At 43.5% G+C, this 21,348-nt stretch overlaps 2 protein-coding genes across 2 annotated transcripts in view; one reads left to right on the top strand and one right to left on the bottom strand.

The window, feature by feature from the left end:
• Positions 1-1,306: 1,306 nt before the first annotated feature.
• LOC116942873 (Rieske domain-containing protein-like) lies at positions 1,307-8,095 on the top strand. The gene is made up of 5 exons (XM_032955270.2): positions 1,307-1,413; positions 3,676-3,759; positions 4,319-4,456; positions 5,087-5,121; positions 5,771-8,095. The coding sequence occupies exons 2-5, from the start codon at positions 3,723-3,725 to the stop codon at positions 6,035-6,037; spliced, it is 477 nt and encodes a 158-aa protein (XP_032811161.1). The 5' UTR covers positions 1,307-1,413; positions 3,676-3,722; the 3' UTR covers positions 6,038-8,095.
• The window catches only part of RFC1 (replication factor C subunit 1), a 38,317-nt gene continuing 23,204 nt past the window's right edge, over positions 6,236-21,348 (bottom strand). The window contains exons 16-26 of the mRNA XM_076067486.1: positions 21,224-21,338; positions 20,265-20,353; positions 19,733-19,870; positions 18,046-18,141; positions 15,938-16,036; positions 15,151-15,305; positions 13,943-14,060; positions 13,176-13,321; positions 12,402-12,615; positions 9,675-9,896; positions 6,236-8,390 (exon numbers count right to left, since the gene is read on the bottom strand). Of these exons, the coding sequence (XP_075923601.1) occupies positions 8,238-8,390; positions 9,675-9,896; positions 12,402-12,615; positions 13,176-13,321; positions 13,943-14,060; positions 15,151-15,305; positions 15,938-16,036; positions 18,046-18,141; positions 19,733-19,870; positions 20,265-20,353; positions 21,224-21,338 (1,545 nt within the window). The 3' untranslated portion in view covers positions 6,236-8,237. The remainder of the gene's footprint in view (positions 8,391-9,674; positions 9,897-12,401; positions 12,616-13,175; positions 13,322-13,942; positions 14,061-15,150; positions 15,306-15,937; positions 16,037-18,045; positions 18,142-19,732; positions 19,871-20,264; positions 20,354-21,223; positions 21,339-21,348) is intronic.

The following is a 21,348-nucleotide window of genomic DNA, read 5'->3' as shown; positions in this document are numbered from 1 at the left end:
AAGCATGTTTTATTTTCAAAATGGAAATATGGTTTGGGGGGGGGGCAGAGCTTTGTGACGTCATATTTGAGGGGGGGTCTGACTTTTTGTGACGCCGTGTGCCGAGGGGGGGGGGGGTCAAAAATCCTTCAAAATCGCGTGACGTCATTTATGGACGGCCCTTGTGCAGAGTGGCCTTAAATCAAATGCATCGCTCCGGATGACCGCTGCAAAGTTTTGATGATAGTGTGCTGATCTTAAAGGTGTATTGCAAATGTTTTATACTGCTACTGATACTCGTGCTGTTATGATGGAGTGACTCATGCTGCCAGCTATGGCTGCAAAGTTTGGTCGTACATGTTATGTGTATATCGTTTATTGTTAAATTTGAATCACAGTTCCTGTGATCACTGTTACATTGTGTTTTTATAGCTTTATTTTGTTGATTTAGAAAACGTATGGTTTAGTCACGTTTGTTTGTTGAAGTACAGAGTTAGCCTGATAAGTTTCATCTAAATTGTCTTATTGTTTTTGATTTAAAGCTTTCGTGACTGCAGTGATTCATATTCTTGGTTCTTTCGGTAGTCACGTTGAAGGGAAACAATAAAATAATAAAATATATATAAAACACAAGCAGTCATCATCACCTGATGATCATCATCACCTGATGATGACTGTGTTGCAGTCGAAACGTGAGAATTTTATTGTTTTATTTTTTTATTATTTTATTGTTTCCCTTCAACGTGACTTTACCGAAAGAACCAAGAATGTGTTATTGTTATTTTTTTGTCTTTTGTTTGTTGCGGTTGTACCCGAATCAAGAGCCGAATGGCTCACAGGGCTATACCAAATAAATTAAACTGAAATGAAACTTAAATTTTGATTTAAAGCTTTCGTGACTGCAGGGATTCATATTCTTGGTTCTTTCGGTAAAGTCACGTAGAAGGGAAACAATAAAATAAAACAAATATAAAAAAATATTGTTATTTTATTGTTTCCCTTCTACGTGACTTTACCGAAAGAACCAAGAATATTAAATGAAACTGTTTGACTTGCATCCCACTGGGATTTTTGCACACAGCGTTCATATACGGTTTTTTTTCTGGAAGACTTTGCTGTTTTTGCATGGATTTTTCGGTTGTAGTAATTGTCACGTTATGTTTATGCGACAAATCTCACCAATTGGCTGTGTCGGGTGGTGGCGGGTTTTACGACACATTTACGTGATCTAACTCCCCCCCCCCACCTTTTTTATGAATAAATGACGTCACGCGCAAGAGACCCACAAGTCACGGCACGACGCGGTATGGCGTCATGTAATTGTGTGCGGCGTGACGTCTATCTCCAGAACACGCCTCGCAGGTGACGTCACTAGGCGGGCGTTGCTTATTGCCTTTTGACGTCACTCCCGGCTGGGCACGCGAGGCGGAATTGGTAATAGGTGGCGGCGGCAGCGCGCGAGAATCGCGATTCCTTTAACGATCGATTCTTTTTTTTGCAGAATAGTTTGTACCGTTATATCTCCCGCGCGATGTGTTAACTGTTAATCGATGCGAGCGAATCTTTTAAAAAAATCGATTCGTATGCGATTATGATTAACGATCGATTTTTCCGGATCGTTTGGATTGTGTTGAACTTCTTTCGCACCGTCACGTCGCCGACCGTGCTAATCGAAGGTGCGGGCGGAAGGACAATAAACTAAAACACAACAACGAGCAGTTCTAAATAAATTAAGTTTTCTAGATTTAAAATCGAATAGCTCCAGTGGTCTCCTTAATATCAGAATATTTACGCTGGAGGAATCTGATGAGCTTTAAATCTCTTTTTCACACGTCCAGTAGATTCACAGATGTCCAATACCGGAAGGAAGAGCGTTCCAGACGGCCGCAGAAGCGCATCCGAAAGCGCGCGATGCGGTGTTTATGGACAGCTTCAATCGATGAGTGAATCGAAGAAAAAAATTGATTCGTATACGATCTGTTGCATGCATTTTTTGGGGGGGGGGGCGAAAGAATAGAATGTGATCGATTATGATTAACGATCGATCAACCATTGAATGTCAGATCATCCGCGACTGCTAGGTTCCGTCTATTGGTCTGGACGACTCGCACACACTTGTGTGGGTATTCACGGCACCACGGTGCCGTTCTTGCAGGGAAAAGCTGCTGCCGTGGTTGCTGATGGACAGCACACTCGGCTTGGGATGCAGTGGGCCGCCGGTTCGATTGAATTGAAACAATGGTGCTATTTTAGTAATAGGTTTTTACCCTTTTAACTGGCACAAAAACTGACGCCTTTATGCAAGGCATCATGTTTGCAATAACCACAACACAAGCAGTCAAAATGCAAACAAAAAAGACAACTCTGATAATAATATGCACTGTCCTTGAATTTGATTGGTCCACACCCGAGACAGCTTTTCTTAGAGCCTAGTCTCCATTGGTGTTGGACCAGAAGACGCCAAAAGGCGTACAACTCAAAAACAGCGCACTATCAGAGTATTGAGGGCTCGGGGTGAGCATTTACATTATGAGACCTTTGCCAGAAACAAGATTTAGGAATAGGTTTTACCCTTTTAACTGGCACAAAAACTGACACCTTTATTCAAGGCATCATGTTTGCAATAACCACAACACAAGCAGTCAAAACGCAAACAAAAGAGACAACTCTGTGCCAGTTTAAAGGGTAAAAAACCCCTAGTTTTTGTGCCAGTTAAAAGGGTAAAACCTATTACTATACCTTGTTACTGGCAAAGGAGGTCTCAATGTAAATGGTGCTATTTAAAACAAAAAATGCTGTACCACAAGCAGGTCGCGTGTTGCGGTGGGTTTGCCCACCTCCTACTCTTCCACTAGATGAGTATCTGGTCAGATGAGTATCTGGTCAAAGTGGAAGAATCCATACTCTTTTGGTTCTTTCGGTAAAGTCACGTGACTTTACCGAAAGAACCAAAGAGTATGGATTCCTGCAGTCACGAAAGCATCAAATCAAAATTGGAAGAGTCAAAGTGGAAGAGTAGACCAAATATCCTCTTGTACTAGAGTTCGCTTTGGTGGAGACCCCTTCCGCCAGCAGTGGCGTGAGCTAACATTTTAATTGCAGGGTCTGCACTTTTACAATTATCACTGTAGCCGGGGTGGCAGAGAACCACCTCGATCCAGGGACTCTTTAAGTTATAACCAGATTGAGGCGCTTAAGTCTATGACCAAATCACCTGGAACGCGCCAGATCTCGGAAGCTACGCAGGTCTGAGCCTTCAGAGGCTCAATATACTGTATACCGTAAACATTTTGTTGTGATGCAGTGGCTATTACCCAAGTCACTCTTGAGTTCTCCTTTGGCGAAACAAATGCACGTTAAATCCAGATTTTAAGTTTTAATCTAGATTTAAAGTAGGTATAAAGTAAATTAAATCACGGCGTTTCGGGCGCAACACACGTTATCCGAGTGCTTAAGGTGATGGATTTATTTTACACCAGTAGCCATGCAAGACGCTTTATTTTATTCCTATGGTTATAGTGCTATTTAGTACCATACTTTTCACCACGATTTCCGGTGTAAAAAATATACTTTTGTCAATCGGTTCACACCTAGTTATAAAGTTTGTTTGTATCTGTTTTTCTTCCGTGCAAAACTGCCGAAAGTCCGGAAGTTTGACTTGGTCATGGAATCAGGGGCTGATGTCTGTGCGTGCAGATAAAGGCCGGGTCTTGACATTTGACCAGACTGGTGGATGAGGCTCGATGACTTCAGAACATCAAGCAGATCAGCCAAGTCATGGTGACCCATTTATATCTTCCTACCCCGCTGCAGTTTTATCCAGACTGTTATCGGTGTAATTTCATGAAAGGAATCCATGTGGCACGATTACCTGCTTAGTGGTTATAAATATGCATAGCCGATTTCAAAACAACCTTGTCACAATCTCGCAGATAAGTGTAAGAGTATTCTTTGGGTCTTTCGGTAAAGCCACGTAGAAAGAAAAATAAGAAAACAATAAAAATATCACGTTTCGATCGCAACACAAGCAGTCATCGGGTGAAAACATATAGCGAGAGAACTGCTGAGGCAGAGAATGGCCCACAGAATCAGACATCACAGAATTACTTCTGCAATCCCAATAGGGGGCACCACTTTTCCACCATCTCTGGTGAAGTGATGTTTAACGGACGACGGTAAAACGAATATTTGTAATTCTCAAAAGCTGTAATTTGGCGAAATTAAGCGCAAAACTATTTATTTGTGATTGTTTTTTTTTGCGTTAAGTCATTAATACATTGTCTGAGACTTGAGAAACCCTGTTTAATCGCTTTGAGATAATATTCTATTTCTTTTAAAGACTCGCAGACCTGGCATCACTTGGGCTCTGCCACAGAACTGGCCAGCGCGAGAAAGAAACGAGTTTGTGTTGGTGGCCGAGACATCGCCGTCTTCCACCACAAGGGACAGTTTTACGCCCTGGACTGGCGCTGCTACCGTGGGTCTCTTTGTTACTTTCGTGTGCACTGTGCAGCCAATGGGTCATCATCACTGCTGTTGGGGAGGTTAAATTAGTTAGATCTGTATTTCTATGGCTTATATTAGATATATATTACAACCACAATTTACAACACTTGAAAAGTAAATATTGACTTAAAGCTTTCGTGACTGCAGGAATACATATTATATGGGTCTTTCGGTAAAGCCACGTAGAAAAAAAAATCACGACGTTTCGATCGCAACACAAGCAATCGTCTTCAGGTGAGAGAAGACGATTGCTTGTGTTGCGATCGAAACGTCGTGATATTTTTTTTAATTATTTTTCTATCTACGTGGCTTTACCGAAAGACCCATAGAATACTTGAAAAGTAGCTCTGCTATTAGGCACGATTGAACTGCTACTAATGGTTATACATATTGTATGCATAAGAATAAGGTGTTTCGACGTTTTCAAAACAACCTTAATTTGACAAGCAGGATGTTATGGATTAATCTGCTTCCAAAACCATTGGTTTCATACAAGATGATTTCATATATTTTTGGAAACTGAACAAATTTTAACTGTGACAAGGACAAATCTTAAAATGAAATTGAAGGTATGGTGCTAATCACTTGATTTCTTTTCCAGATGCAGGAGGACCTTTGCACCAGGGAGACATTGAGGTGAGAACCTCAAGTTGTGACATCAGGTTACACACGGCTCCAACTCAGGCAGCGGGTGTACTACACAATTTAAGAGTCAAAAGGGAGGTTAATCGTAAGAGATGTGGAGGAAAATAGGGCAATAAAAATTGTATGAAAAGGCTACAGGTGGAAAGTGGAAAGGGTCGGAGTGAAAACAAACTATTCATGAGAGGTTTTTGGGTAGGTTGCGCAGATTGCGAGATCTAACCCAAAAACCTCTTATGGATAACATTGGTCGTGAAAGCTACGCATTAAACTAAAAACTACAAGATCTTAGCCCTTTTCCATTCAGAGACGTATGCAAGTTTCAGGGTGGGTCCTGTTCACCTCTGAATCTCGGAACACGCAAGCGGCTCAAGAGTAATTTTAGAGGCATATCACTGTTGTTTTAAAATACATTTTACCCACCGCAGAGAATTGGAGCGACATGACCACACTCTATGCTAGCTGGCGCCAAACTGTGCCACATGCCCTCCCACATGACGTTATGGGAGCCTCAGTACCGATCAAGTTATATCTTAGTTTTTCTTCCGGTTTCGTTTTCATGATGTACACATACGTCATTGAAACGGGAAAGGGTTAAGAGCTAGAATAAACTTTTTTTTTACCAAGATGTGTTTATCTACAGGAGCTTCCAGATGGTACGGCTTGCCTTATCTGTCCTTGGCATGGCTACCGCATTGGGCTGGCATCTGGCGAGGGATTCTATAGGCCCGCAAATCTCACGGGCTCGGCGCCCACCAGCGGCTGGTGCTCGAAGGGCGTACGTCAGCGCATGCACCATGTGGAGGTGCGGCCCGACGAGAGCGTACACGTGGCTCTCTCCGACCTCAAGTCACCCCGCGAGTCTGACCGATATGCTTCCCGCAAACCGAAGAAAGCAACATTCAAATAAAGTGGAGATATTTTTTAAAGGACGAAACTGCTTTGATCAATTTTCTATCAAAGTGGGCGTTTGAGTCAAGACAATTATGCTCAACCTCTGTGCAAAAGTGGATATAAAAGGTTTAGACATCGATTTTTTATATTTATAAATTAATAATGGATGCAAAAAGTCAGGGTTGTAGTGCCTGAAAGGAAATGGACTTAAGCATTTTACATAAGCAATTGCATTTATTAGGCGCTTAAATCCCAGGACATCTCAAAGCAACGTACAAAGCGCAAAACCACGAAAATACAAAGGATAAAGTGGGCATAGTTAAAAATCTAAATATATATTTACATCCAATGTCAATCTGTTGTAGAATGCCTCTCCACACCATGTTGCGGGTTGTTTGACCATACTTTATCACGCTGATCACTGGGGCCAAGGCGACTGACTGGGAATCAAACTCAGGTTTCTGGGTTTACAGCTCAATGCCCTAACCACTGCAACCATCAATCCACCCCCACAGCTCTAAATTTTTCTGTATGTACTGTATATTGCTAGGTTTATCATGCACAAATTGTTGTCTGCATATGGACCGAAACGGCACTTGAATTTCTTTAAATACTGGCAATTTATAAATGCATCACAAGATGTCACTGTATGACATTTAAACAGTATAATGCTAAACATGTTCATGACAAGTGAACATTCACGGGCATGATTAAGTTTCACGCTTAACTATATCAGTGATAATTTTTTTTATATATATGTTAGAACAAGTGAAATAACATCATATTTTTTGGAACAAACATATGAAGGTAAATAGTTCATGTTGACCATTGCCATTTATCTGTGGTAAAACGAGCAGAGAACCAGTGGCATACCATTATTCAGGGCCATTCAGATCACAATACCACACATGAGCTGACACACTGTACGAATATGATTCATTGCTCAAGTGTTTATTGCTCATCTTGACATGCATGTTGAGCCCCACATTTTTGTTCACTGCAGGCAAGATGCCAAGCGAGACACACAAGTGATAAATGCCAATTTTTGTATGCAAAAGATTCTTGATATTTTGACATTCCCACTCGTAAAAATGGACTGGATCTTTAGAAACAATCGAACAAGGTGCTGTGGTAATCCTTAGGAAAATGTGTTGTTTGAACAAAAGTTGGTTTTGGTAAATTGTTAATGGGTTTACTGGAGGTTGATTCCATCAAAAAGATTGTTTTACAAAAATAACACTTTCTATCGGTCAGCTACAATACAGGTTTTCTAATAAGAAAAAGTATTTTTACCTAAAAAACCTTGTTACAGCTTTCACCTAGGAAGAGCATACCTTTGAATAGTATGAGCTTATATGCAGAACACATACTTATTTACAAATTTTCAGCCTACGACATGGTTTTAATGTATGGATCATGATGCACTGTGGCAAACCCATGAACCCACCTGCATCGTAAGACAAAGCAGCAACCTCAGACCTATATACAAATACTACCAACTCCACAGTTACGAGTCCAAGAAAACTGGCCCAAGTGCAAGGATGAAATTGGGACAAACTCAACACCAAGAGGCGTTGACTTTTACTTGTTCCTTTTCAGAAAACTGAAATACAGTTGTGCGAAACCGTAGCGATTACCCAACCAGTGTAAATGGGTAAGATGTATGGTTTGTCAATGTCAAGTGATTTAGTTTCATAACGTTGATCGTAAAAGTCATGGCTCTCTCGTGTTTCTGGGTTACACTGCGTGCTATTTGGCACCATGTCTGAAGTTTCACCTCACATGCTGGAAGCTTCATTTCGCTCCATGTAGTACGAAACGTCCAACATCGTGTTGAACACATAGGTATCAGCGAGCTGTACAGCACAACTGCGAAAAACCTACGGGGGTTGTATATCAAAACCATTTACAGCTCAAGTGTTTGGGAACCCACTTGAGGGGTCAGGAGGATCTTGAGAAAATGCTGTGTGACTTTTAAATCCCAAATATTCCTGTAAAGAAAATCCAGAGGCATTCTAGTGAGCACCCCTCCTTCAACACACACATATCCCAGTGGACCTCCTAAAAAATTAAACACCACTTCTTTAGAGTTGATTCAACTGCATCATAGTGTGGGCATTTGGGACCACTCAAAGCCGCCGTGGTGAACTCATCATCAGCCAACTCCGGGCCCTGCGGTTCATCGTTATTTACAATCGGATGTGACTCTGCGAACGCTACTTTATCTTTTTACCCTTTACGGCCCTGCTTCTCGCCCGGGCCCTGCTGCTCGCCCCAGCCCTGCTGCTCGTCCCGGCCTTGCTGCTCGTCCCGGCCTTGCTGGGGGAGCTCGTTTCCTTGGATGCTTTTTTCGCTGGCTTCTTCTTTTGCTGTGGATCAACGTGAGAGTAAATAAGCATGATCACAGTGAGAATTGCTTTGTTACTTCAAATTGTACAATATCTTACATATGTTAGCATTAATGTGTAAATATACAGCCCATTTGTCAAACCACTGCTAGATAAGGGCTTTTGCACACCGTGCAGGTCATGTACAATACTTAACCAAGCTGGTCAGTGTGGGTTGATGAAGGTTGGAAGCACAGATGGGGGAGTATAGAATGGCTTTTTCTGTCCTGACCACCACATAGTCCCACATCCTATAACAACCTATTCTGAATGATAGTCACCCACACAAGTCATATCCCAGGCTCAACTCGACGTAACTTCTGAGATCTGTTAAGATCGGACGAATTGCAAATGATGTGGCAATTAACCTGGATACTATTCTTAATTGTAAACATTTAAGTTCGCTATGTTTTATCATAGCATGCCTTCATATGTTTTTTCTTGCTCCTCTGCACATTTGGATTTTAGCTGTTTTCATCAAGATTAACATGCTGGCTCAATGGGCGCCCACCTACAGTAGCTGTGATTGAAATTTTATAACGAAGCATTTGAGAAAACAACCGACTCTGAACATAAGCCAAAAACTGCCCGCAGGCCAGCGTGACCTTGTTAAAGCGGGGCGTATACAAAGTCAGGGGGGCACAACACAGTTATTGTAAAAAATACTTTAAACAAATATTAAATGCTAAACAGAATAAATAAAACCGTTGAATGAATTAAAATATCATATGCTTCTGTCCATGCATTATGCTCTAGCTATCACACCCCTTGGATATACAAAGAGTCTGCGCATCTTATCTAGGCCCTTTCAACTATTGCAGACAATTTGTTTATCAAATGAAGCTCTCATTTCATAATAAAGGGTGCCGAGCCAGAGCTCGGTCCCCCCTCCAGTCACGCCAGCGTGACCAAGGCTACTGCAGTCACGGTAGGGGGCGCCACGGTGGTGACATGTTAACTCCCTTGCCTGGTATACAGGAGGTTATGGGTTCGATCCTGACCCTGACACCTGTATCTTTGGAGTTTGCATGTTCTCCCTAGGGTCACATGGATTTTTCTCCGGGTCCTCTGGGTTTTCCCTTCACATTTAGAAGATGTGTTCTGAGTATTTGGCCGCTATACATTTCCATATGATGAGCCACTTCATTGAGCTATGATTTGTGGCTATGTCACTTCTGAAAAAGAGCTATATAGCTCAGTGGGCTTTACCTGGTGAAATAAACATAGTTTTAGTTTCGTTTAAAATTTAGTAAATGCCCCCCCAACCTTAATCATGGCGTCGGCGGAAATGTCCATGTCATCCTCGTGCTCGCTGGCCGAATCCGGCACAGCTGCAGCTCCATCGCCCTCTGCTCCGTCAAAATCTTCTCCCTCCTCGTTCGTTCCACCCCCTCCAGGGCCTCGTCGCCCCTTCTTGGGGCCCACGGCCAGTGAGTACGGCGTGAGGTGCGATTCTTTGTTGTAGGCCCGAGTAAACGCCGCCTTGACCTGCAAGCCCACACACGCGTGGGATGATATTGGAGATGTTGGCCGAGCGCCAGCGTACACCCTTGCTAGGTCTATGGAATATAATAAAAATATATGGAGTCACTGCTGCATACCTCTCCCCACTATCTGTCACTCTACTCCCTGCCAAGCACTCTCCACTCCACAAACCAAGACTTTTTATAGACGATATGCATATACAGCACTGTCATTGAGAACTAATAAAAATAACATTGCATGCAGGGAAATAAAATGAAATAACTTTTAAATATTGGGCAGTAAGCCTGATGCAATGATTTATCCATTAAACAAGTATTCAAGAGGAATGCATCAACCGTGGATGTGAGATTATTTAATATACACAAATGTTACATTGGGATATTATAGATGAACATCAGCATAGACAAAGCATCTGCAAAACAATAAAAAAGAGACCAAATAAATGACAAAAACATTCTTGAATCATGACAGAATTGTGACATCCGATGACTTGAAAGGGGGGTAAATGGTCACATGCCTATGAGGTTCATATACACAAAGGAGTGGCACTGGTAAATAGAAAGGTACCAATGGCTGTAACCACGGGCAATGGAAAAAGAGCCGAGTCTTGTGTTGCACTGGAAGAGGAGCTTTGGAGGCATACAGTGAGGGAAAAAAGTATTTGATCCCCTGCTGATTTTGTACGTTTGCCCACTGACAAAGAAATGATTAGTCTATAATTTTAATGGTAGGTTTATTTGAACAGTGAGAGACAGAATAACAACAACAAAATCCAGAAAAACGCATGTCAAAAATGTTATAAATTGATTTGCATTTTAATGAGGGAAATAAGTATTTGACCCCTCTGCAAAACATGACTTAGTACTTGGTGGCAAAACCCTTGTTGGCAATCACAGAGGTCAGACGTTTCTTGTAGTTGGCCACCAGGTTTGCACACATCTCAGGAGGGATTTTGTCCCACTCCTCTTTGCAGATCTTCTCCAAGTCATTAAGGTTTCGAGACTGACGTTTGGCAACTCGAACCTTCAGCTCCCTCCACAGATTTTCTATGGGATTAAGGTCTGGAGACTGGCTAGGCCACTCCAGGACCTTAATGTGCTTCTTCTTGAGCCACTCCTTTGTTGCCTTGGTCGTGTGTTTTGGGTCATTGTCATTCTGGAATACCCATCCACGACCCATTTTCAATGCCCTGGCTGAGGGAAGGAGGTTCTCACCCGAGATTTGATGGTACATGGCCCCGTCCATCATCCCTTTGATGCAGTGAAGTTGTCCTGTCCCCTTAGCAGAGAAACACCCCCAAAGCATGTTTCCACCTCCATGTTTGACGGTGGGGATGGTGTTCTTGGGGTCATAGTCGAGTTGAGTTGATGCCAAAGAGCTCCATTTTGGTCTCATCTGACCACAACACTTTCACCCAGTTGTCCTCTGAATCATTCAGATGTTCACTGGCAAACTTCAGACGGGCATGTATATGTGCTTTTTTGAGCAGGGGCACCTTGCGGGCGCTGCAGGATTTCAGTCCTTCACGGCGTAGTGTGTTACCAATTCTAGATTTGAAGCTTTCGTGACTGCAAGGATCCATACTTTGGTTCTATTTTTTACCTACGTGACTTTACCGAATAGAACCAAAGAGTGTGTTACCAATTGTTTTCTTGGTGACTATGGTCCCAGCTGCCTTGAGATCATTGACAAGATCCTCCCGTGTAGTTCTGGGCTGATTACTCACCGTTCTCATGATCATTGCAACTCCACGAGGAGCCCAAGGTCGAGGGAGATTGACAGTTCCTTTGTGTTTCTTCCATTTGCGAATAATCGCACCAACTGTTGTCACCTTCTCACCAAGCTGCTTGGCAATGGTCTTGTAGCCCATTCCAGCCTTGTGTAGGTCTACAATCTTGTCCCTGACATCCTTGTAGAGCTCTTTGGTCTTGGCCATGGTGGAGAGTTTGGAATCTGATTGATTGACTGCTTCTGTGGACAGGTGTCTTTTATACAGGTAACAAGCTGAGATTAGGAGCACTCCCTTTAAGAGTGTGCTCCTAATCTAAGCTTGTTGCCTGTATAAAAGACACCTGGGAACCAGAAATCTTTCTGATTGAGAGGGGGTCAAATACTTATTTCCCTTATTAAAATGCAAATTTTTTCTGGATTTTTTTGTTGTTATTCTGTCTCTTACTGTTCAAATAAACCTACCATTAAAATTCTCGACTGATCATTTATTTGTCAGTGGGCAAACGTACAAAATCATAAGGGGATCAAATATTTTTCCCCTCACTGTACATCGCGCAATCTAGGTTCTTGTTAATTTATACTGAGAAGCATTTCTTTAGGACTGCTTTTTGTGTTTAAATTTTGTTGTCCTTCCCCCGCACCTCCGATTAGCATGCTTGGCTACGTACGGTGCGAAGGAAGTTCAACATACATACATGACATCCAGACATTGAGTGCAGCATAAGGTAGAAAAAGGGGATTCCCGGGGGGGGGTAAAGCACACAGGGCCAAGCACACCTTAGGGTCGAGTTTGGCGAGAGGGTCGGTGCTGCCGTGGTAAGATGACACTTCCATGAGGCTGTCCACGTCCTCCTTGGTCAGGCAGTAGTCATCCATGAGGCTCAGTGTCTGCGCGACGCCCTCCGAGCCCCACGTCTGCAGCGGCCGCGCCAGCTCGTTCCGCAGGGCGCCCAGGTATTCAAGGTTCACGGCGCGTTGGCACGCATGCGTCCTGCGCGACACGGCAAGCGACGAAACAGGTAATTGCTTGGTGAGGCTCGCTCACTCAGCGCAATGAGTGCTGCTGATTGACGACAGACGAAACGAACAAGTCTGAACGAAGACGCAAAATAAAATAATTTACGAATGTTATTAGAGACATGAGTGCACTGATGACCAAAATTGGAGAATCATTAATGTATCCTTTACTTAACCAACAGATTAAATAAACCCATTAAGACACATGAAACATTGCCTCTTTTGACCTAATAATTAATTTGCAATATGTTTATGAAAATATTTATATAGTTCACCAATTGGCTGACCTGATAATATTGAAGGGGGGTGGGAGAGAAATTGTATGCACCTCTTACCAACATTTAATAGGAGGGGACCACACTTTTGATGGCTTTAGTCGACTAGACCAAGATAATAACTCGATGAAAACTTGACTAAAATTCCGTAGGCTCTCGCCAAGGAGACCAAGACTGATTAACATTTTTTTTAAAATGCTGTCTAAACACCGCGACAGAGGGAGGGTGGAGGTAAGGGGAGCAGTGGTGGCGCGCGTACCGGAGGCTCATGTGCATGGTAAGCTCCTGCAAGATCCGCGCGTTCTTGCCCGTTGTGGAGTGACGACCGAGCCAGCTCGGAAAACTGGGGAACTGCGACATGTAGCCCCTCATGAGCTCCCCCGGGATGACGCTCGCAAAAATGGCCTGTCCCGGGAGACGCGGCAGGGCGAACCAGACAGCCGTTCCGTTACAACTTCACAGTCAGATTTTTAGTGACCCTTGCCTTATCTGCTCGATAACAGCAGGTCACTATCTCATCTCATGCATGTCTCTGGAATTCCTGCCTTCCCCTGGCTGTATGCGGAAAGCAAGATGCTCTCATTCAGGATACTTTCTCTGTTCTTCTCTGCCCATGATTAACTGTCGCTCTCTGTGAAGCATCTTTCCTCTGGGCAAATGCCACTTGGCCACTTCTGAAAAGAACTGAAAAAGTATTCCCTTTCCCATAGTGTGCATGTACCGCCCTGCCCAGTTGTACAATATCTGGAGATGAAGTTGCAATTAGATGCTATTTAAACCCGAATTATACTTTTTGACAGTGGCCCCACCCTGTCTACTCCTCTGACAACCACACTAACTACTCAGGCAGCCCAGTAAGATACCCTGTATCATGAGTCGAGTATGAAGTCAGAACATTCTTAGGACAAAATCCCAATATCTGTAAATGCTTCAGATCACCGGGATAGCTTTTTTGTAACTGATACTGTCCTGGCCAAACCAGGACGTTTGATAACTCCTTAACAGCACACTCGGTAGCATTCTCACCTGTGTGGGCAGGAGGCCCCACGACTGATTGGAGCGAATCTGCCTGTCGATGAGGTCCCCCTGAGCGATGCTGTCGGCAGTCTTGCTCAGCAGGGTAAGGTGCTTCTTCATGTTGCCCCTGGTCACGCGTCAGAGATTAGTTACACACGGCAGTGACAGGATGGTAGGTGGTGGCATCCCTGCTATAGGCTCCACATGGCAGCAGCTGCAGCAGTACCTGCAACAGTACCTGCAACAGTACCTGCAACAGTACCTGCAACAGTACCTGCAACAGTACCTGCAAACAGCCTATGGGCGCAGGGTTTAAACACATAGGCAGCAACATAACCAGTGGCCATAAGGGTCATTGAGATAGTGAAATTGCATGATGCTCATGAAGTCAACTCAGCCACTGTTAACAATATAAAACAAGGGGAGCCACTTATGACAGCTTGGGATGCTTATTCTACTACTCTTCGAACTATATTATTAGTCATGGTTTGACTCTGACTTGGCCTCGAACACAGCTCAGTTCAGGTTTGAGCCGCTCAGTTACGTGGTTGGGATCATGCTAAAAGCCCAGCTCAAGTTAAGTTTGAGCCAGAGCCCAGCCTGAGGTAAGCTGTGACAAAACAAGCAAACTGGAGCAGCTTCAACAGTCGTGTCTCGTAAGTAGAGCTTGTGCTGAACCAAGTGCTGCTGAAATTATGCACTCCCAGAAGACTGTATGTATTATGAACTTCTTTCGCACCGAACATAGCCAACTGTGCTGACAATGACTTTTCAATGAATGACCCATTGATGATCCTGCTCATTATTACCAACCTGCACTAATCATAGCTGTTAAGTATGATCAAACGACAGACCAAATATATAAATAGCTCCCTCCAGAAGAAACGAAAATCCACAGAAGTGCAATGGAGGCTGCTGATGTGTGATGCGGTGTGTGTTTGAGCGTGTCATCCAATATCCCAGCATGCCTGTGCATCTGTGTCTAAAAGTACATAACCATACAATCGCAGGGACATATCGTTCTGAGAACAGATATTTCCAAACCTAAATGTTTGCATAAACATTTTTGCACTTTTTTAATGTTTTTTTTTTACAGGCAACTTTGTACTACAGACAGATGGCCTTGAACAGTTTCGAGAAGCACTCGGGCAGCATGGATGGCGGAGTGGGTGGCGTGGGTGGCTTGCGAGCTCACACGCGCAATGTGCACTCCTCACCCTGCGGCCAGCGGCCGGACATGCACGTAGTTCTCTTGCACAAAGAGCGGCGCGATGGAGTAGTCGTGGAAGAAGAGGTCGGACTTGTCAATGAGCGACATGCGCTCCGTCTCCTCGTCAGCAATGAACACCTTGCGCGCCACGTCGAAGGGGCCCTGCGCATGCGCGCAAACACAGACCCAAACAAAGACAAAGATCCTCCTTGTAGCTTTTTACAGGCTGTTGGGGCAAGTGCTGTTAGCGAGCACCTATGAGGGGTTGGTACAGCACATGAAAGGTTATTGGAATCAGCATTACATCTGGCCACCTATCATTCCCCTGGTTTGATGTTTACACACCATGCCAAGTACTCGTTTAAGGATTTGTCGACCTGGGGGAGGCCCGGGACCAGGTTCAGATAATAGTCACTGATGTTGACAGTGGGACTAACCACTGCACTACCACTCCCCACCGACAGGCACAAAGATGCACACAAACACCCTCATCCACACTCATATAGAAATCGTCACAAAGTGCTTATGTGATACCACGCTCACTTGTGGCTACAGCTGAAAGGAATGTTGCCCGGACAAGTGACGCCAGAGCAATGTTCCGTTCAAAGTTTGCACGTGATAGTTATCTTCCAGATTTTACGATAATAAGTATTACAGTTTCAACAAAACGTTTCAGTGGAAAAGCGACGACGTGAATCGTGTTGCGAGTGAGGGAGACTCAAATGTGAAGTGCAAAGACAGGCAGAGTCGATGGGCATACAAGCGAGGCTCGCTATTGCGAAAGTCTCAATCACCATTTTAAGGTCCTTTTTGGCACTTGTGGCGTCAGACTTGGCCTGGTCGTACGTGAGGGCCTTCTCTCGTGCCGACCACACGCACAGGTTGTGCAGCACCTGTCCAAGAAAACGCACAGTGCGTATTATAAGCACACAACATTACTGCATAACATACATACAGGAGAGCAGCACAGTGTTACGGGGCGTGCCACGATTAAATGGATGGTTGCAAGTTCAATTCCCAGTTAGGGACAGAATTCATCCCTCCAAGTATTTATGTGTACGTGTTACCTGGGACATAGCCTCGCATATACGCAGGGTAGCTAAATGTGTGTATGCATTCTGGGCTATAGCCTAGCATATAGACGGGGCAGCTATGTGTGGATGGTTACCGACCGGTCTCCATGAGGCCATCTAAGCCTCAAGGGTCTTCCCTTCCCTTCTTGCCTGACTGCCACACTAGAATCGGGGTGGAATCTTTCCAATTGTGTGCACGGAGCAAGGGTTCTACCCACCTGTAATCAGTCAGAATTGCCATTCTGGTCTGGTAAATCTAGCAATGTTTACTTAGCTGAGCATACCAGAAGCTTTGATTTCAAGCTTTCGTGACTGCAGGGATTCATATTCTTGGTTCTTTCGGTAAAGTCACGTAAGCACACAAGCAATCATCACACCTGATGATGATTGCAAGCAATCATCACACCTGATGATGATTGCTTGGGTTGCAGTCGAAACGTCGTGAGAATTTTACTGATTTATATTTTTATTATTTTATTGTTTCCCTTCTACGTGACTTTACCGAAAGAACCAAGAATATATATACCAGAAGCTCTTAAAATCCAGTTTTATAATAGAACTGCAACAGCATCTCATTCTATTGCAAACCTTACATTGCAGTATTCCTGTTAGAATCCTATTTAACGTAATAAAGACTTTTACATGGGATTCGCCTATAGAAGAAACATGATTTCAGCAGGAATTGCCCAAGGTAGATCCATAGGAATCGAATACAATTCCTGCAGGAATCGGCCAAATCTCTTTGTCCTTGGCATTGTGTGTGAATGTCATGGCAATGTTGAAATTGCTAAAACTGTTGAGTCTGTAAACATAAAATTAGCACTTTCCCAGGCTCATGTGTGCAGGTAATCACTGACTTGCGCACCGTACGGTTTTATTATGCAAGTACTAAAACCGTGAACGTAGCAGTATCTGCAGAAGATATAAACAGTAAAGAATATTTCCACAGCTCCACTATGAAATAATGAGACGGCGGCAATAAAGGGCTCAGTTCCAACTAATTTTCTAGTTTGATCTACACAAAGGGAGCACAGACACACTAAACTTATCACAATTAACATTCTTTAATGGCTCACTTTATGCTTGTGAGTCAACCTTTGTAATGCAATAATATGATTATTGCATTAACCGTTTATAATGGCATCATGATTTTGATAATCCCAAAATATTTCAACACTTGCACCCGCGACGTTATGCAATACAACTTTACAGTGTCTCTCATGCGGTCCGTTTGACCTTGGATTCTAGATACAGCATTATTATGATTAAGAGATGTGGCTATCAACTACTGAAATAATAAATTAATCTATAGATTGCTAAATTACTAACACTGCCCGCCCATTTGCATGCCCGCAGGCCAGGCAACCAGCAAATATTTTTTTATAATATAGCATCACATTTAAAAAAAAAATTACATCCAATATGTACATCATATGCATTAATAATTTCTAGTGGTACTCGACCCAGAGTGAGCCGGGATTAATGATATCATCGTGTCACTGTGCCACGCTAGGCGTGAACTGCGGTGAGCTTCCAGAATTTTTAAGAAAAATCAACGAATAATTTCAGCAAATTATAATCAATAACAATGTCAAATAAACATTATATTATTAACTTGCATTATAAACTTTAAATAAATTGTAATACCAACACTGCTTGCAACATTATAAACTTTTTACACCTGTGGGAACAACTGTTCTGCAATTCAGTAGACTTCAAATACAGCTGCCTAGAGTTGATGCAGTTTCCAAAGCAATGCTGCTGCATTAACTGTGATTCCAGCCTCGAGAAGTGAGATCACAACTGTGGACATTGAGTGGCTACCAGACCTGCCGGATGTCCTGATTTGCTGCCAGGATGATCTCCTGCATGGCGGCCGGAGGGATCTTGAGGCCTTCCTTGAATGCCACGGACATCATGGCTCCCTGCCCCCGACATGCGGCCAGCAACAAGGGCAGGTGGGGACACGAGAGCAATTCACGCATTAACTGGGTCGTAATAATAACAATAATGTACATGTACAGCACTTGTGTCAATCCCCTGCTGTCTGATGGCCTCCCCACACTTACAGGTCATGGAGGTTATGCTTCACCAAGCTGGTCATTGCACATTGCCCACAGCGTAGCCACCCAGGCCAAAAACAGCCTGTTTTTGCACTGTGGTATCCCATCCAAGCACTATACAGAATAATATGTTCAGAGGCAAATTATGAAAATAAGAATAATGTCACTTTTGATTGAAAGCTTTCGTGACTGCATGGATTCATATTCTGGTTCTTTCGGTAAAGTCACGTAAGCACACAAGCAATCATCACACCTGATGATGATGATTGCAAGCAATGTAACTACTACCACAGAGGCAACTTAGTTTGTAGACACCAGGGTACTGTATGTCCGGAATCACATATTTTACAAAAGGAACCAGATCACGGATTTCATGTAATGTGTTGAATCGGACCTGGATCTGGATCTTGAATAAACACAAGATCCAGGTCCGATTCAACACATTACATAAAATCCGTGATCTGGTTCCGTCTGTAAAAGATGTGATTCCGGACATACAGTACCCTGGCGTCTACAAACTAAGTTGCTTCTGTGGTTGTAGTTACATTGGAGAAACCAAACGACATGTCTCGGACTGCATTCGTGAACACCAAGCAGACCTAAAACACGGTAGGACCAACACCTCGGCCGTGGCAGATCACTTTTATAATTCAGTAGGCTCACATGACATTGAATTCTCCAAGACAGCGTTTCTGTGCAAGCTATCTGGCTACCATGAGAGATTCATTCATGAGGCTATCCACATATACAAACACAGAGACAATTTCAACTGAGAAGATAGATTCTGGCTTAGCAATCATTTCGGGTCTTAATTGATTGTTCACGCTTTCAGACCGCATCCATTATTTTCGTCTCCCCCCTCCTCTTTTCCGAACATAGATGGACTCGTCCATCTGAATAACTGCCAAATCGCTCTCCGTGGTGCTAACATAAAAAAAACGCCACTTTTTTCAAATTTTCTTGCTGTGGTTTTCACACCTGATGATGATTGCTTGTGTTGCAGTCGAAACGTCGTGAGAATTTTATTGTTTTATATTTTTATTATGTTATTGTTTCCCTTCTATGTGACTTTACCGAAAGAACCAAGAATAATAATGTAATTCATTAAATAATTATGATGTCTTTTTTTTTCCAGGGAAGCCTCAATGCCTTTCAAGACTCCTTTTCTGGAGGGCCCTGCAGTGGGATGTTTGGCCAGTTCTTTTTTAATGATTACATTCAATGCTGAACAAAACTGTCGAAATTCCATGCAGGCCAGAAAAAAAAACATTCAAAGGTCTGCCATTAAAAAGGCACTGCCATTTTCTGGCCACTTCACAAACTATGGGAGTCTTAAAACTCTGCGTAAGCCACCCAAGCACTGGGTTAAAGTCACGTCCACTACACAACTCGTAGCTACACCAGGAAGAGATGACTCAACCAAAATGCTGATCGACTAGGCGGAAGCGGGCACCTTGATCTGCTCGACGCGTGGTCGTGGGAAGCGGAGGTCGAAGCAGTAGTTGGCGAGCGAGCGAATCTTTGGGTGGTTCCGATCGTTGCACATGCAGATGACGGGCACTTTGCTCTGCTTGATGAGTGCAATGAGCTCCTGTGAAATCACACGACAAATACAGCACCACCCGCAACAGGTGAAGGATGATTCACAGCCCGATGCAACAATTTGACCTCGCAACATGTGACATTGTCTGCTGGCGTGACTACAATCTCACCCAGACTAGATTGGGGTGGTAGTTGTTCACTGCTAAACCTAGATTGTCATTTCATGATTAAATCTGGGTTTTATTGAAAAGTTATTTTTGTTCACAAGCAGATGAGACCTGCAATCAGTTAATAATGAAAACCACACAAGCATGATTGAAAATAATCTAAGCTCTAATTATTACCATACTATATAATTTTGATATAGTATATATGGAGCGGTGGTACATGGGTTAGCGCAAAGTACTATGAAACCCAGTGACCCGTGTGATGTGCCCGCTCACCTGCATGCCCCCCCGATCCTCGTTCCCAGCCATGCCGTCCACCTCGTCCATCAATAGCACGTGGCGGTCGCTCACTGTCTGCGCCGTGCCTACACGCGACACGGCCGCAACCAACAGACATTGCTTGCCCCATTAAGAACTTCACACGAAACCCAGGACCAGGGATTTTATCTTCCTTTTTATCTTTTTCCCCATTTTAAAGAACTATTTTTTATTTGACGAGGTAATGCCCAATGAGCTATATAGCTCTTTTTTCCCGAAGCGACCTGGCCACAAATGACAGCTAAAGGAAGTGGCTTATGTGGATATTTATAGCAGCCAAATACTCTTAAATGGATGTTTCTAATTGTGGAGGGAAAAACCGGAGGCCTTCAAGAAAAAGACACGCAACCACGAGAACATGCAAACTTCAAATATACAGGCATCGGTCGGGTTCAAACCCACGGGCTCCTGCATACCAGGCGAGGTAGTTAACATCTCGCCACCATGCCGCCCTTTTCATACCAATTGCGCTGTAGATGTCAAGACACAGAGAATCCAATTGGATCTTTCACAGAGCAGTGTAGCTCTTCGTGCAATAAAATGGCCAACAGAAGCAGATATCACAAAACTACTTCTGAGATCCAATAGCGACAGGACTCACTGTGCCTATGACCATAAACAGCAAAGCAACATGCTTGGATGCTCTGTCTCCCGAGCACTGGTATTCAGATATCACACCGGGTACATTAGCACTGGTAAAAATGAAAACAATCGTCGTGGTACTGGCCACACAACTTCTGCGTGTCACGTTGACCTAAATAAATATTGGCTCACAGCAACACATCATGATTTGCTGAACAGGAGATCTTTATATTTTTATGAAATTGTATTTGCTTTTAAGTGTGTGCTCCAACGATGACGGAAGCACATTCTCGGGAACAATACATCAAAGCTGGTGTTTGTGAGCGAGCACGTGCCGTGGTAGAAGCCTTCAATGCTGGTGTTGCGCAAGCAGGTCGCGACCTCATTCTTCATGCTGTTCTTGCTGCGACGGTCACTCGCATTTAGCTCCACGAAACTCAAGCCCAGCTCCTGCCGCCAA

The sequence above is a fragment of the Petromyzon marinus genome, chromosome 16 (assembly GCF_048934315.1).
Source record: "Petromyzon marinus isolate PM22_M1 ecotype Great Lakes invasive population chromosome 16, UKy_Petmar_22M1.pri1.0, whole genome shotgun sequence".
NCBI classification, from domain to species: domain Eukaryota; kingdom Metazoa; phylum Chordata; class Hyperoartia; order Petromyzontiformes; family Petromyzontidae; genus Petromyzon; species Petromyzon marinus.
Note: the sequence above shows the minus strand (reverse complement) of the source record. Positions and strands in the feature narration are given on the sequence as shown.